At 34.5% G+C, this 12,995-nt stretch overlaps 1 protein-coding gene across 6 annotated transcripts in view; it reads left to right on the top strand.

Annotated features, from left to right (window-relative positions):
* Positions 1-12,995, top strand: part of ARMC3 (armadillo repeat containing 3) — a 58,291-nt gene that overhangs the window by 15,451 nt on the left and 29,845 nt on the right. For 4 of the 6 annotated variants that reach the window (XM_061351721.1, XM_061351699.1, XM_061351693.1 and 1 more), the window contains 7 exons: positions 1,444-1,569; positions 3,408-3,476; positions 3,806-3,981; positions 5,297-5,491; positions 6,288-6,471; positions 11,742-11,894; positions 12,020-12,125. In XM_061351721.1, coding sequence (XP_061207705.1) covers positions 1,444-1,569; positions 3,408-3,476; positions 3,806-3,981; positions 5,297-5,491; positions 6,288-6,471; positions 11,742-11,894; positions 12,020-12,125 — 1,009 coding nt within the window. The remainder of the gene's footprint in view (positions 1-1,443; positions 1,570-3,407; positions 3,477-3,805; positions 3,982-5,296; positions 5,492-6,287; positions 6,472-11,741; positions 11,895-12,019; positions 12,126-12,995) is intronic. The other 2 variants (XM_061351707.1, XM_061351711.1) reach the window with 2 other exon arrangements.

Here is a 12,995-nt window from a genome sequence, read left to right as displayed (position 1 = left end):
CAAACCTTAAAAAGGTCCCTGTATTATCTATACCTAAGTGTCATGTTCCAGGCACCCAGAGGACAACTGTGTAACAAAGGCTCAAAATTATGTAGCACATAATTTCCTAAGTTTCATCCTAGTCATTCCATACCAGCCACTCAAATTGGTATATACTCGTAGCATTCTTGGTATAATTAAACTGTTCTAACATAAATTTCCATTTATTGTATATTTTCTTAAAAAATTATGAGGTTATATGCTGATTGTTGTACTGATGACAATTACCAACACTGCTGAGTGAGAGGAGAGCTAAAGACTTTGACAGTGGGCTAGGGATCATAGGACTCAGAAAGATCTTTAGGTTCAGCTTAATATTGCAATGTAGGCTGAGGGCATGCAACCAGATTTTGAGTATGTGAAGGGAAAATTTGTACTGTTGGGAAACAGTTATGAACCACACACTATAAACTCTTTTTGGCTTCTTCCCTGCTGTCCACAGGAAGATGTGGCACACTGCAGGAGGGCAGATATTTAATTTTTCTGTTTCTACTTAATAAACAATCCTGTAAGTTGGTCATGTAGATACTGCTGCAGTCTTCTGGAAGATGAGACCATGCTTTGCTGTGTGGCACAAGAGAAGTTGTTGTTTTCTCTTTACAGTTAATTAATTTCTTGAATGTTGCTAGTAAGTTAAGTCCCATCCCTCAGTAAAAAATTAGTTCTTGTATTTTATTTGTGTTTTGGCCTGAGAGTGAGCACAGTTCTTCTGTTTCTCCTGACATTTATCACTTGCAGTTGGAAAAGAAAGGCATGGTTTATTAGACAATAAATTATAATTATGTTGTGGGAACTGAGAATAGAAGTAGTTTTCGGATTTTATTTCTTGAGTTTTGGGTGGGTTTTTTGAGTAAGCAGGAGCAGAAGGCTGTAATCATACAAAACACTTCTGTTCTTTGCTTGGTCAGAGCTTATTCAGCTACAAAGAGCTCCATTCTCAGGTGGCAGAAATCTCAGGTGGCATTTAATGATCCAAATCCTGGTAGCTGCTTCGGTTGAGGGGTCCTCAGAATGAATTAACTGTTATTTTGAGGAAAATAAAATTGGGAGGCAAGAAAAGAAGAAAATAAAATTAGGTTCTTAATGATACCATTCACCTGTACTTCACTAAATAGAAAGCTGTCTTTTGTACTACCACTTCAGTCTTCAACAAATGAGTTGGGTGTCCAATAAACAAAAGCATCCTTTGCTTTACAAATGTGAATTAATCCTAGACATTATTAATCCTTGATACTATTTGACAGATGCTTATGTTATTTGGGGTATAGATTAGACCAACTCCCAGGATCCTGTCCAGGCCTTTGTTATTTGTCCAATAGAAGATTGGTAGCTGCTTTACTTTGTGACATTATAACTGTGAGCATTTTTCATTTTTATAGACCTTTTAACCTAATTACTCTTCAGGTGATGAAAACAAAGCAACACTTCTTGCTCTTGGTGCAGTGGAACAGCTGTATAAACTCATCTCGCATGAAGATCCAACTGTACGTAGAAATGCCATCATGGTATTTGGCATCATGGCTTCTAATTGTAAGATTCTCCATTTTTTAGTATTTTCTGTTGTGTATGAGTGTGCTCGTTAAAGCAATAGGTGGCCCATGTGAAAAAACCCCTATATAATGGCCCAGAACAAAGGAACAAATTGAGCTAGAATGAACTCTACTGATTTTGAAAAGAAAATCACAACAGAAGTTAATTTTCCTCCAACCCTTATTTTTGTTTTGATGTGGCCAAATTGAAAGAGTCTATTACTGGAGCTATGTCTGTCAAGGAAGGCCTGGCTGCATGAGACGCCAACCAATGTGGACGTGACGCACTCTTTTACAAAAGTTGGAGGAGAAGGATAAAGTAGTATTTATCATCTACATAAAATGCTCTAATTAAATATCAGTTGTTACTTGAGGCATTAGTGTAGCTACAGTGATAAGGGAGAAAATGTGCTAAATTTAAAGTAGCTAACTCAAGTATTGAGGGCAAAAAAAAATCCTGAGCTAGCAAACATTGGCATGCATATTTACCCAGCTCCTTTGGCAGGTCAGTGCTGTTGCAAAAGTTTTGTTATCTGTATCTGAACTAGTGAAATTCAAGTAGTTTTGAATCTTTCACATTAAGACAATATGACATTGACATTCACGTCAAGGTAGTATGTCTACTGTAACCATACCATTATTAAATTATTTAACCACTCTATATGCAAATTTTCTTGTTTTATAAAGTAATTAAGTATTCTTGGTTTTTTTTATAAAGTAATTAAGTATTCTTGTTTTATAAAGTAAGAATGGATGTACTGCATCCATGCTGGGTGGCCGAGTGCCGAATAATCAGGCTGTAGTGAGTGGTAGGTAGACATACCTGAAGATGAAACAATAAGCGTTGTTAGGCTGAGTTTTAGTGGCTATTATTTTTACTTTGCTTTGTAAGCCTACATCTAATGAATTTAATTAATGAGGTCTTATTTTGGTAGATGTTCTACCCAGTTGGTAGAAGATACCCAGTTCCATGGTGTATTAAAGTCTTCTCATCAACTGCTACTTGCTTTTCATGTTGCACTGGACCTTGTGCTCTTTACCTTCCTTTCAACTTGGCACTTGCATACCATCATTCCCTTCAGAACTTAGCTTTCAATGCTGCTGCACCAACATGGATTGGAATGACTGAAGATCTTCCTTTATATTCATAGATCAATTGGTTTTTTTTAAAAAAAGTAAATTCAACTTAACAACTTTTTTATTTCAACACTGTAGTATATTGTGACAACTTGGCACTGTAAGATCACATAAAGCCTGTCCCAAAGAATGTTTTTTGTTATTCTATCCAGTGATTGTGGTTTTGCTAGTTTGCCATTGACAACAATAAAAATGCATTCTGAAAGTCTTTACTATAATTTTAATAAAACCTATATAACTCATGTTTTCAATTTGCAGTGTGGGTTGTGTTAGCATAAAATTAGGAAGTGATGGCTTGAAAATTAAATAACAGAAAGATTGGTTTTAATTTGATAATCTTAACCACAAATAATTTTAACTAATTGGGTTATGACTCCTTTGACAACTACTGCAATATTTGATCAGAGCCTGCTAAATGCATATATTTTGAATCAAATTTCAATGAAGTATTGAGGAATTTCATATGTATCAAATGTCAATGAGAGTCATCTGGTACTTCCTTAATATTTTCTAGGCCCATTATGATTTTGATATATTTTCAGTTGTGTGTCATTCCTAGTCAGATCTTTTTGTCACTCAGGGAGTAACCATAAGTACATTTTCCTTGAGCAGAATCTGGTTTTTTGCTCAAGATTGGAGTAAGGATTTACAAGCCAAGATTGTTGAACGAAAGACTTCATATTTGTATTTATTTTATTGTAGATGATGTCAAGAAGTTACTGAGGGAACTGGATGTCACAAATTTACTTATATCACACCTGGTGCCAGAAGGTAGCTTGCAGTATTCATTCCTTGTGTAAAAATACACTCAGAAATAATTTATAATTGCCATTTGATTATACGGTTTTATAAAATCTTCCTTGTAATTTTTTATTTGTCATACTACATGTTAAATAGGTAATTGCTTCTATAGAAGTAGCTCTGTTATTCACTGAGTAGTGGTTTTCATTGTACAGATGTATCAACATGTTTATTGAGATGTCAGGTATGGTTAACAGCTATTGTTTATGGGCTTCAAATACTATTTTAAACCATAGGATTAGTGAACATATGTTGTACTGGTGTACTGAAACTTTATCAATTCTTTTTTTTTCCCATAGAAGATGTAGTTATTCATGAATTTGCTACTCTCTGTCTTGCATATATGGCTGTTGAATATACTACTAAAGTACAAATATTTGAGCAAGGTGGATTAAAACCACTTATCAGGCTGCTAGGTAGCCCTGATCCTGATGTTCAGAAGAATTCGGTTGAATGTATCTACCTCCTGGTGCAGGTAAAGTTTGTTGTTGTTTTAAATGGGAGAGTCAGATAAGCACTTATGCCCCTTGGCCACCCTCAGCAGGGTAAATAATTTTTAAATATTTAGTTCCTTTACTCCTCAGTGTTCATCAATGTATTTGAAAACATTACATCCAAGTCCCTGATTGTTACATTAGTTATAAATATAGCTGATTTGACTCATTTTGTTGAAGTTAATGCAATTACCCATTCTCTACAGCAAAGTAAGTGAGATCAGAATCCGATTCAGATTTCTTTAATTAAATATGAATTTGTTTTCTTATTTGGAAAATGTTAATCTTGGTAATTAGTGTTATAACCCATCTATCCAATGGTTGGAATAATGCTACAAATTAAAGAACTAACAATTGCATTGTGCCTTGTTTTGGCCAGCAAGTCCATAGTCCCAGTTTTGAACATCTTTTTAATCAGAGGTGAATGCTGTCAACAGCTACTTTCCATACTGGGAGGAACAGATTCGTTATTGGCTACTTTCACACTCAGCACTAATGTCATCCATATGCTACTTAGCAAAAGAATGGTGCATTTGTATGGCAGTTCTTTTCCATGGCTTAAGCGAATCAATTCAATAATGAATTCAGTTTATAACTCTATCTCTTTTGGGGCATCAGAGCATGTCTATTCAGAATCACATTTTACTCTTTCTCCTTTTTTACTATCTCACTGTCTTTGTTGCAGGGTATATCTGGATAACTGCACCTGGTGCTTGCTTATATTGATAAGGATAATTGCATGCTGCACATGTGCAATAAGCTATTTAAAAGCAAATTGTAATTTATTTATTTTTTTTCTATTATAATACATCTACTACTGTCTTTTTATTAAGCTGCATATACACCACTTAAAGTCGAAATTTTAAATTGTCATTTTGTAATTACTAAAACAAAGGAAGTTATAACCAAGCAACCACAGTAAAGTGCAAAAACTGTTTTCCCCCCAGTGAGGTAAATCAAAATGATAAAACTAAATTTAAAAAACTTTCTCAAAGAAACATGTGTGTTGAGAAAACATGGCAAAAATGAGAGTGCATAGGCTTCCTTAGGACAAGATTCTGCAGCGTGTACTTCAGTCATGCAAAACAATTGGAATTTACGATTGGTTGGGCTTGATTATATTCAGTTTGATCCTTTGCTGAAAAGAATGAAATCTTCAGAACTGGAAATTCTGGAATATTGACTTTCTTGTGTGTGCTTGAAACCAGATTTTGTATGTTCTTTCTGTAACATCAGGAATTGATGTACTGCTATATTCTCTATCACTAACATTCTTTGTTGAATATCTTACTGCAGGATTTTCAAAGCCGTGCTGCAGTTCACGAACTGAACATAATTCCACCCTTGCTGGAACTACTGAAATCTGAATACCCAGTTATTCAGCTGCTAGCCCTTAAAACCTTAGAAGTAATTAGCAAAGATGGAGAAACCAGGATAATGCTGGGAGAAAATAGAGGATTAGATTGTCTTCTGACGATACTGGAAACTGATGTACAGTTCACTTGCCTTAAAAGTTTTTTGTTCTTGCTGCTAATATTTTTATGACTAATGAGAAATATTATTCATGTTATGGGAGAGTGATAAAAGAAGAAAGAGCTCCTTACTTGGAACTAACTATTATAGAAATAGGATAAGCTAGGATTAAGAAAGGGAGCAAAAGGGTTCACTGCAGTTTGTTTTCTTGCTTTTTTGCAATTAATAATACCATTGCCTATTTACTATCCATTTCTCAAAATATTGCATATATCAGAAAAATCCACTGTGTAGCTTTCTATATGATGTTTTCTCTGAATTTTTGATTATATGCTGAACTCTGGTGCTGGCTCCTAGTTCGAACATTGCTCTTTTTTCCCCTGAATATACGTTGATATCAATGGCCTGAAATATAATTTCCTGCAATAGAAATTCTATTGTTTATGCTATTACAAAATTCATTTTAGTGCTTCTTGAGTTCAGCTGTCAACATGGGAAATGCAATGCATAGAGAAATTTGTGAAGTATTTTAAATTCTCAGATTACAGATCATTTCTGCTCCTACCTGCCTACCCCACTTTGATGTAAATGAGAAAATTCTGGGTTTTTTACTGATTTTGACAAATTGTGTTGCATCCCAAGGCACATCACAGAAATTATACAAAAAGAAAAAAAAAGAGTATGAAAATATGTACTTTGCAGTATGAATAAACTGTCCAAAGGACAGTTACAACAATTATACTAAAAAGTTAAATGATTAAGATATTTTAACCCTGTTTTGAAGGTTATTTGTTTGGGGATTTTTCTTTATTAGGAATTCAGTGATCTACATGTGGAAGCTCTTGCTGTGTTGGGAAATTGTCTCGAAGATGTGCATACTCTGCAACTGATTCAGCAGTCAGGAGGCCTTAAAAAGCTAATTTCATTTGTAAGAGACTCTACCATTCCCGATATTCAGAAGAATGCAGCAAAGGCAATTACCAAAGCAGCTTATGACTGTATGTGACTTTTTAAAAACCTATTGACATAGATTTGTTTATGAAGTAAATTTTTATCTAGAATGAGGCCATCTCACTTGGTTGAGGGTAGTACTTGTGCTGACAAAAACACTGGCAACAATAAATTCCAGTGATGAGTTTTACCAATCAGAGCAGCAATTGGATGCTAGGATATGTATGTATAGATACATATGAAAATCTCAAGATTTTGCCTCAATTTATTTTTAAATGTAATATATTCTTTCAAAATGTCCTCAGAAAGGAAAATACAGCACTCTTTACATTTTGTTTAATGATGCCAGGTAACTGCCATCTCAAGCCACCTTTGCTGGCACTATTTCTGATCCCTATCAGTTAAGGCTTAATAGCAAGCTTACTTCCTTTTGCACACAACTGCCCCTCTAAATGTCAGGCAATTTCAAATACAGATTTCTTTAATCGGGACATGAAAAACAAGCCTTTAAAATTGATTTCAGATTAATATTCCTAGTGGAGTTAAATAGTTTCATTGTCATCTTTTTATAATTATTCATCCTATAGTCTTTCTTTATACACTTTTCTTTAATTCACCAAGGAATTCTGAATTAGGCAGAACATGCTCATCATTTTGCCCACAAGGATGCTCTTTAAATAAATCTACATTTGAAATTCCTTCCATGCCTTGGCTTCTGAGTTACAACATATGCCTAGTAGTGCCGTGTAACAAAATGCAATGTAAGAAATAACATACTTTTGTCTATAGAAGATTTTAATACAGTCAAGGGGTTTTGATGAATATAACAGTAGAGCTAAAATATTTAATTCAAATTTTCATCATCTCATAGTTGAATCATGGCTTTAATTTATGTGTATTTTACAAACATGTACTCTAATACATGGCTAAAATAATCTCTCCTTTCTACAGTGTTCAGACCTCCTTTCTTCTTTCCCCATCCTGTCTTTCCAGTTCTTTCTCACCTTGCTTAGTTTGACATCCTGAATATTTGTAATTATTTGGATTGCAAATGTTACATGAAAAGAGTATTTCTAGTATTTCTTAGTATTCTGTGAGTTTCTGCATGCTTTTATCATTATCTATTGGAAGCTTTGTAAGTCATTGAAAGTTGTTTTCATTAATGTTTAGTTATCAAAGATAGGATGGGACTTTATTATGCCAGTATTTTCTTTGTGTATTTTTCTGTATTGTCATTTTATTATGCTACTTAGGACTGTCAGTATCATTTTTATACTCCTGTGACAGGCTTGTAAGCAGTATGCTAAGCAGATTTATATTTGCTCCTGCTACTTCCTACAGCATCTTAGTCTTTTTCATATTTATTTTCAAATAAGCATAGCCTTCTTTTCCTCTTTCACATGTTTTTCAGTTTTTGTGGCCTAATATTTTAGCAGCTGTTAGTAGAAGGATGTCTGAACACAATATTTTTAAAGCATGGTGGCAAGAACTACACATAATATATTACAGTGCTAGCTATGATCTTATATCATGGGATGTTACTGTCAGTGAAGATGCATCTTCTTGTCATACTTCTTTACAAATGGAGTCAATGTGGTTTCATTATAAAGGTTTGCTCTCTTCTTCAGCCTATGACAGCATGAATGCAGCAAGATGAGAAAGTAGATCCAAAGAAGATGTAAAATATTTGCTTCCAGCTGTAGAATGTTACAGACAACCAGTTAGACAAATGCAATATGTTGTACTGATGCAGTGGAAAACCCAGTCCAGTCAACCTGCTGCTGAACATGCTCAACTTGCTTCTGCCCCCAGTAGTACTGAATTTATGGCAGATACATACAGCTACTGCTATAAAGTCAGCCTTCCAGTGGAAGGAAAAGTGTCATTGGGGCCATTATAAGAAACAGTCCAAGTGCAAAAAAAAAAAAAGAAGAAATGTTTGCAGTTTGTTTGCAGTTTGTTTGGATTCTGGTTGTAAATATACTAAACAGCTTATCCAAACTGTAACACTAATGTATACTATGCTAATACTTGCCTTGATGTAAATCCAGTATAATACAGCGCAGCTTTAAGTTCTTTCATGACTTTTTCACTAAATTTACAATAGCCATCCAGTAGCCCACAATCCTCAGGTTTGATAATGGTGGTTGCAATTTACCAGCATCTCCTGCATACTCAGGAGAAAAATAAAGAAATTAAAAACTTTCTTCTGCTGTGATGGAACATAAATCTAGCTGTTTTTTTAATTCTTGCAGCTGAGTACACAGCAATGTCTGGTTTTGAAACCATTATTATTGACAGATGGGATTTAGTTTTGGGGTTTTTTTTCCTGATAGATATGATTATAGCAAACAGTTTTGGTTTATATCCCATTCAGCCCTTTGAAAGGGACTCATGTGACTTTATTGTTGTTGCTGTTATGTATCCCGCAAGAACTATTCTCAATATCAGTATAAATTACATGGTACTATCACTATATTCCATTTTAAACAGCATCTTTAGGATGCTGTTCTGTTTAAATAAAGTAAAAATTATATTTCTATATACAATCATCTGTTTGCCCCTGAAAATCTGTTTTGTTCTGTAACATGATTTTGAATTCATTATTAATTAATATATTAACTTATTAATGGTTTTATTTTGTATGCTTAGAATTACAGTGGTGAATTTTACTGTGATTCCCTCCTTGCCCAGTAAATAATGCAGTTATATAGGAATTCAAAATATAATTTAATGCTATAAATTGAATATCTGTGATGGATTATCTGGACTGTTGATTAAGGAGGACCTGAGTTTCCCCTGACAGCTCCAGACACACCAGCAACAACAAAATGTTACGGAGTGTGTATGAAGAAAGTGATGATCATGCTCACTTGAGTTTGGCCTCACTCTGCTAAACCTGGTTTGAAGCTCTGCCTGTTCTTTACACGTATTTAAATGCAAATCCTTTCAAAGGGGAGCATACTAGCCATGCTCTGTAGCCTGATTAACACATGCTTTTTCATAATACAGGGGTTTATTTATCTGGGTTATCTCAACTCAAGATCGGTGAGAGGTCATGATATTATTTAACATTAACTTTTTCATTTGAAATTGGTATAAATAATCCCATAGGGTGGTGACAATGAGATGAATAAGTAACCAGTAGAACCTCTGGAATAAGAAGGGGAAATAGGAAAATACATTGGAAAACACAGGTTGGCTCATGATGGGATCAGTGCATGAAAAAATGGACAGGAGTGTTAGTACTCCAGACTCTTTTAGTAGGATGTGCTGGAGTATTTCACTTTGTGTTAAAACAGAGTATTCAAATTACTTAGGGGTCAGAAAATTCATCACTGTAAATACAGTGTTGGCACTGACATCGGAAGTGCTTAAGTACAAAGGATGCTTTTCAATTGCACATTCTTTCTTTTCTATAGTAAAGGAAACGACTCACACAAACAGAGAGAGGATCAGCAGAAAATATACATCCTTTAAATAGAATAGGAACCTGGATCTTAAAATATTAATTTTCATCTGTCTAGCTAGCTAAATATAGGTACATTCTCTTTACCATAAATTGAAAACCAAAATCTCTTCACATTGTTGAAAAAATTTTATTCTGTGTAAAATATTTTAAATAGATATTTTCACTAATTCAAATGAATTACTCATATTGTTATTTCATATAGGCATAAATTAACTTTAAAATGAAATGCTTACCCATCATCATAACTGCCTTTAGAAGGAAGAATAACTTTTGAGAAAATCTGTTATAGTAATAAGTAACTTGGTGTACAAGAACCAAATTACTGAGGCATAAAGAGATCTAGAGATCTAATGATCTACAGATCATTATTAGGGATCATGTATTACTTTGGAAAGCAACAGGCCAGCGGCATACTTGAGAAATTGTCAAAATGGTCTGTAATCCCAGTTACGGCCTTCTCTTGAGAGCTGGCTGATACTCATCAAGGCTGTGGCCAAGGTTCTGCTGACACTGAAAGTCTTTTCTGTTTCATTTATTGCATGTTTTGCTTTGTGATTTCAGTTGTGTATCTCTGATGATTCTAGAAATATTTAAAATGAAGCTGGGTAGGAGAAAGCAGCTAAATGTCTCGTGTATGTGCATTGATACATTTCTGCTGTAACCAGGTTTTCAATCAAACTTCTTTTCTTTGGTTTTGTGGACTAGTCTGTCTACTTTTATTCTCTACATATTCAGGTTTATTTAAAAGAATGCTTATGGTGTTCTTTTTTCCTTTTTAAACTTTTTAATCCTAAACCAACAGTTCAAAGAAGGGAGTGTTCTCCCAAAGCATTAGTAAACACTGGTAAAATTTCCAAATGTACCAAACCCCTACTGATGTCTCAGATGCTGAATTTCTTTGATACACTTGAAAATTTTGCCATGTAGATATAACTTCTGGCATGTAATTAATCCACTTTAAATTATGCATATGGTTAAATGCTTATTGACCCTCATAACTGTAGGGCTTCTATGCCATCCTGTGCCTTTCTGCCTGAGAAGGTTACCTTCAGGGCTCTTTCTAACAAACACCTGCACTTACGATCTCACCCATTTTGGGATGAGTGAGTTCATTAGTGTAATTATCAGATGTCTGTAGATACTTTGTAGACACTGTATGTTTTTACTTGTGTAGAGGAAGGGAACATCTATGTCCTTCATTAGCTGCTGCCAATCATTGCAGTGTAGGTCAGTAGTGAACCCTGTGTCACCATGCTAAAATACAAAATTGAGATTCTCTGCAAAGTGTGCATTAATCAAGAACTGCAAGCTGTGCAGAATTTGAAATTCAGTTTTAACACCCCTTGCATTTTGGGGTTTGTGGTTTTTTTTGCTATTGTAGTATGTTAACTGGTACTCCACCAAGTTCAATTGTACATTTACTGCTATGTTCTTCAATTTTATGCATTTGGCTTTGTTAGCATAAACCGAAGTTAAGCATGATGCTGAGTAAGTATGATCTGTTGAATTGGAAAAGCTGTTTTCATCAAGCCTGTATGCATTCTGTGGTTTTAAGTCTTATAGAGAACAAATTTTGCATTCTGTTGGGCTATCTGTTTTTAAAGCTCTATTTAATAGTCATCTTTTGGGCTTGATACAGAGTTCACTGAAAGTCTAATGGGTTTTGGATCAGGCCTTTGTGTACATTTCTTAATTGCTGGTGCCTCTGTTACTAATATGTTTTGATTTCCATGGGATCAAAAGCAAGTGTTACATTGGAAACAACTATATGAAATCAAAATCATGTCCTTTCACTGATCTGGAAAATTAACGCAGGTTAATGCTATTGTTCTTTTTCATTTAAAGCGGAAAATAGAAATATCTTAAATGAGGAAGAGGTTGAGAAGTGTCTCATAAACCTTTTGGAAACTGATAATGATGGAGTTATAGTTGCTGCTTCCCAAGCAATGTCTGCCATGTGTGCGAATTTAGCTAGCAAACGTGCATTTGGACTCCAGGGTAAGTAAGGTGGGAAGGAATGAACTGAGAATCTGTGCTTTTTCCTTTTATAAGGAGCATATTATAATTTCACAGACTGCCATGGTTTATTTAAAGGTTCATGTATACAATTATTTCTTTCAAAGGGATTCCCCAGCTAGTACAGTTGCTAAGCAGTGACAATGAAGAGGTAAAAGAAGCTGCAGTGACAGTATTAGCTAATTTGACAGCAGCCAGCCCTAGTAATGCAAGGTGAGTCTGCAATAATTAAATTATTTAGAACACTGACCTGAACGCAAGTGATTTTTGATTTTTAAAGAATGCTTTACCTAGTCCTTACCCTACAAGGCAGGTCTGTTTGAATTTGACTATAAGGCACTTCTTGGTGCTTATGTGTCATCTGGAATAGGTTGGTTCTCATCAGCGTTACAAGACTTATGCAATCTCTACTAACGTTTGCTTTATCAAGGAAAGGTATGAGGCAGATGCAATAAAAGCAGAGATATACATTGTGGTTTTAAGGGAACATGAGGAAAATACGCCTTGTAGTCTAAGGCATTCAATGTGGGGTATTTTTTGAAGATTCAAAATCAGTAAAGTATCCTTTAAAATTTGATGTTTTGTGCAGCTTTTTTGATTAATTTAAACCCAGTGTTTGGTGGAGATAGCACTCAGATATTCTGAATATTGACATTGTCTTTCTCTTCCTTTTTTTACTGTTTCCCAAGTAATAGAGAATGCTCATAGTGCATTCTCTAAAAGAAAAGTGTAACTTCAGTATCCAAGATAACTAACAAAGGATGGTTAGCTGACTATACGTTCCAAAATAATTGTATCAGCTAAATTCTACTATCAGTTGCAAAGTTCTGTTATCCGAACTCTATTAAAAGTTCTGTTTAGAGAAAAGAAGCGGAGCAGTCTGATGTATATGAGTAATCACATGTAACTAACAGACCATAAAATAAAATTACTTAAAAGTTTCCTGGAATATACTTAAGGAAGTTGTAATCCATTCACAGGCATTCTTTGAAGTGAAAAAGTAAAATAACTCACCAAATAAATTATTTGTTTCAATTCATTGATTCAGCTCTTACAGTCACCAGTATTCACTTAATGTTACCA

Source organism: Neopsephotus bourkii, unplaced genomic scaffold (assembly GCF_033783945.1).
Source record: "Neopsephotus bourkii isolate Nb327-2 ecotype Australia unplaced genomic scaffold, CSIRO-AGI_Nbou_v1 NB_53, whole genome shotgun sequence".
Classification (NCBI taxonomy): Eukaryota; Metazoa; Chordata; class Aves; order Psittaciformes; family Psittacidae; genus Neopsephotus; species Neopsephotus bourkii.
Note: the sequence above shows the minus strand (reverse complement) of the source record. Positions and strands in the feature narration are given on the sequence as shown.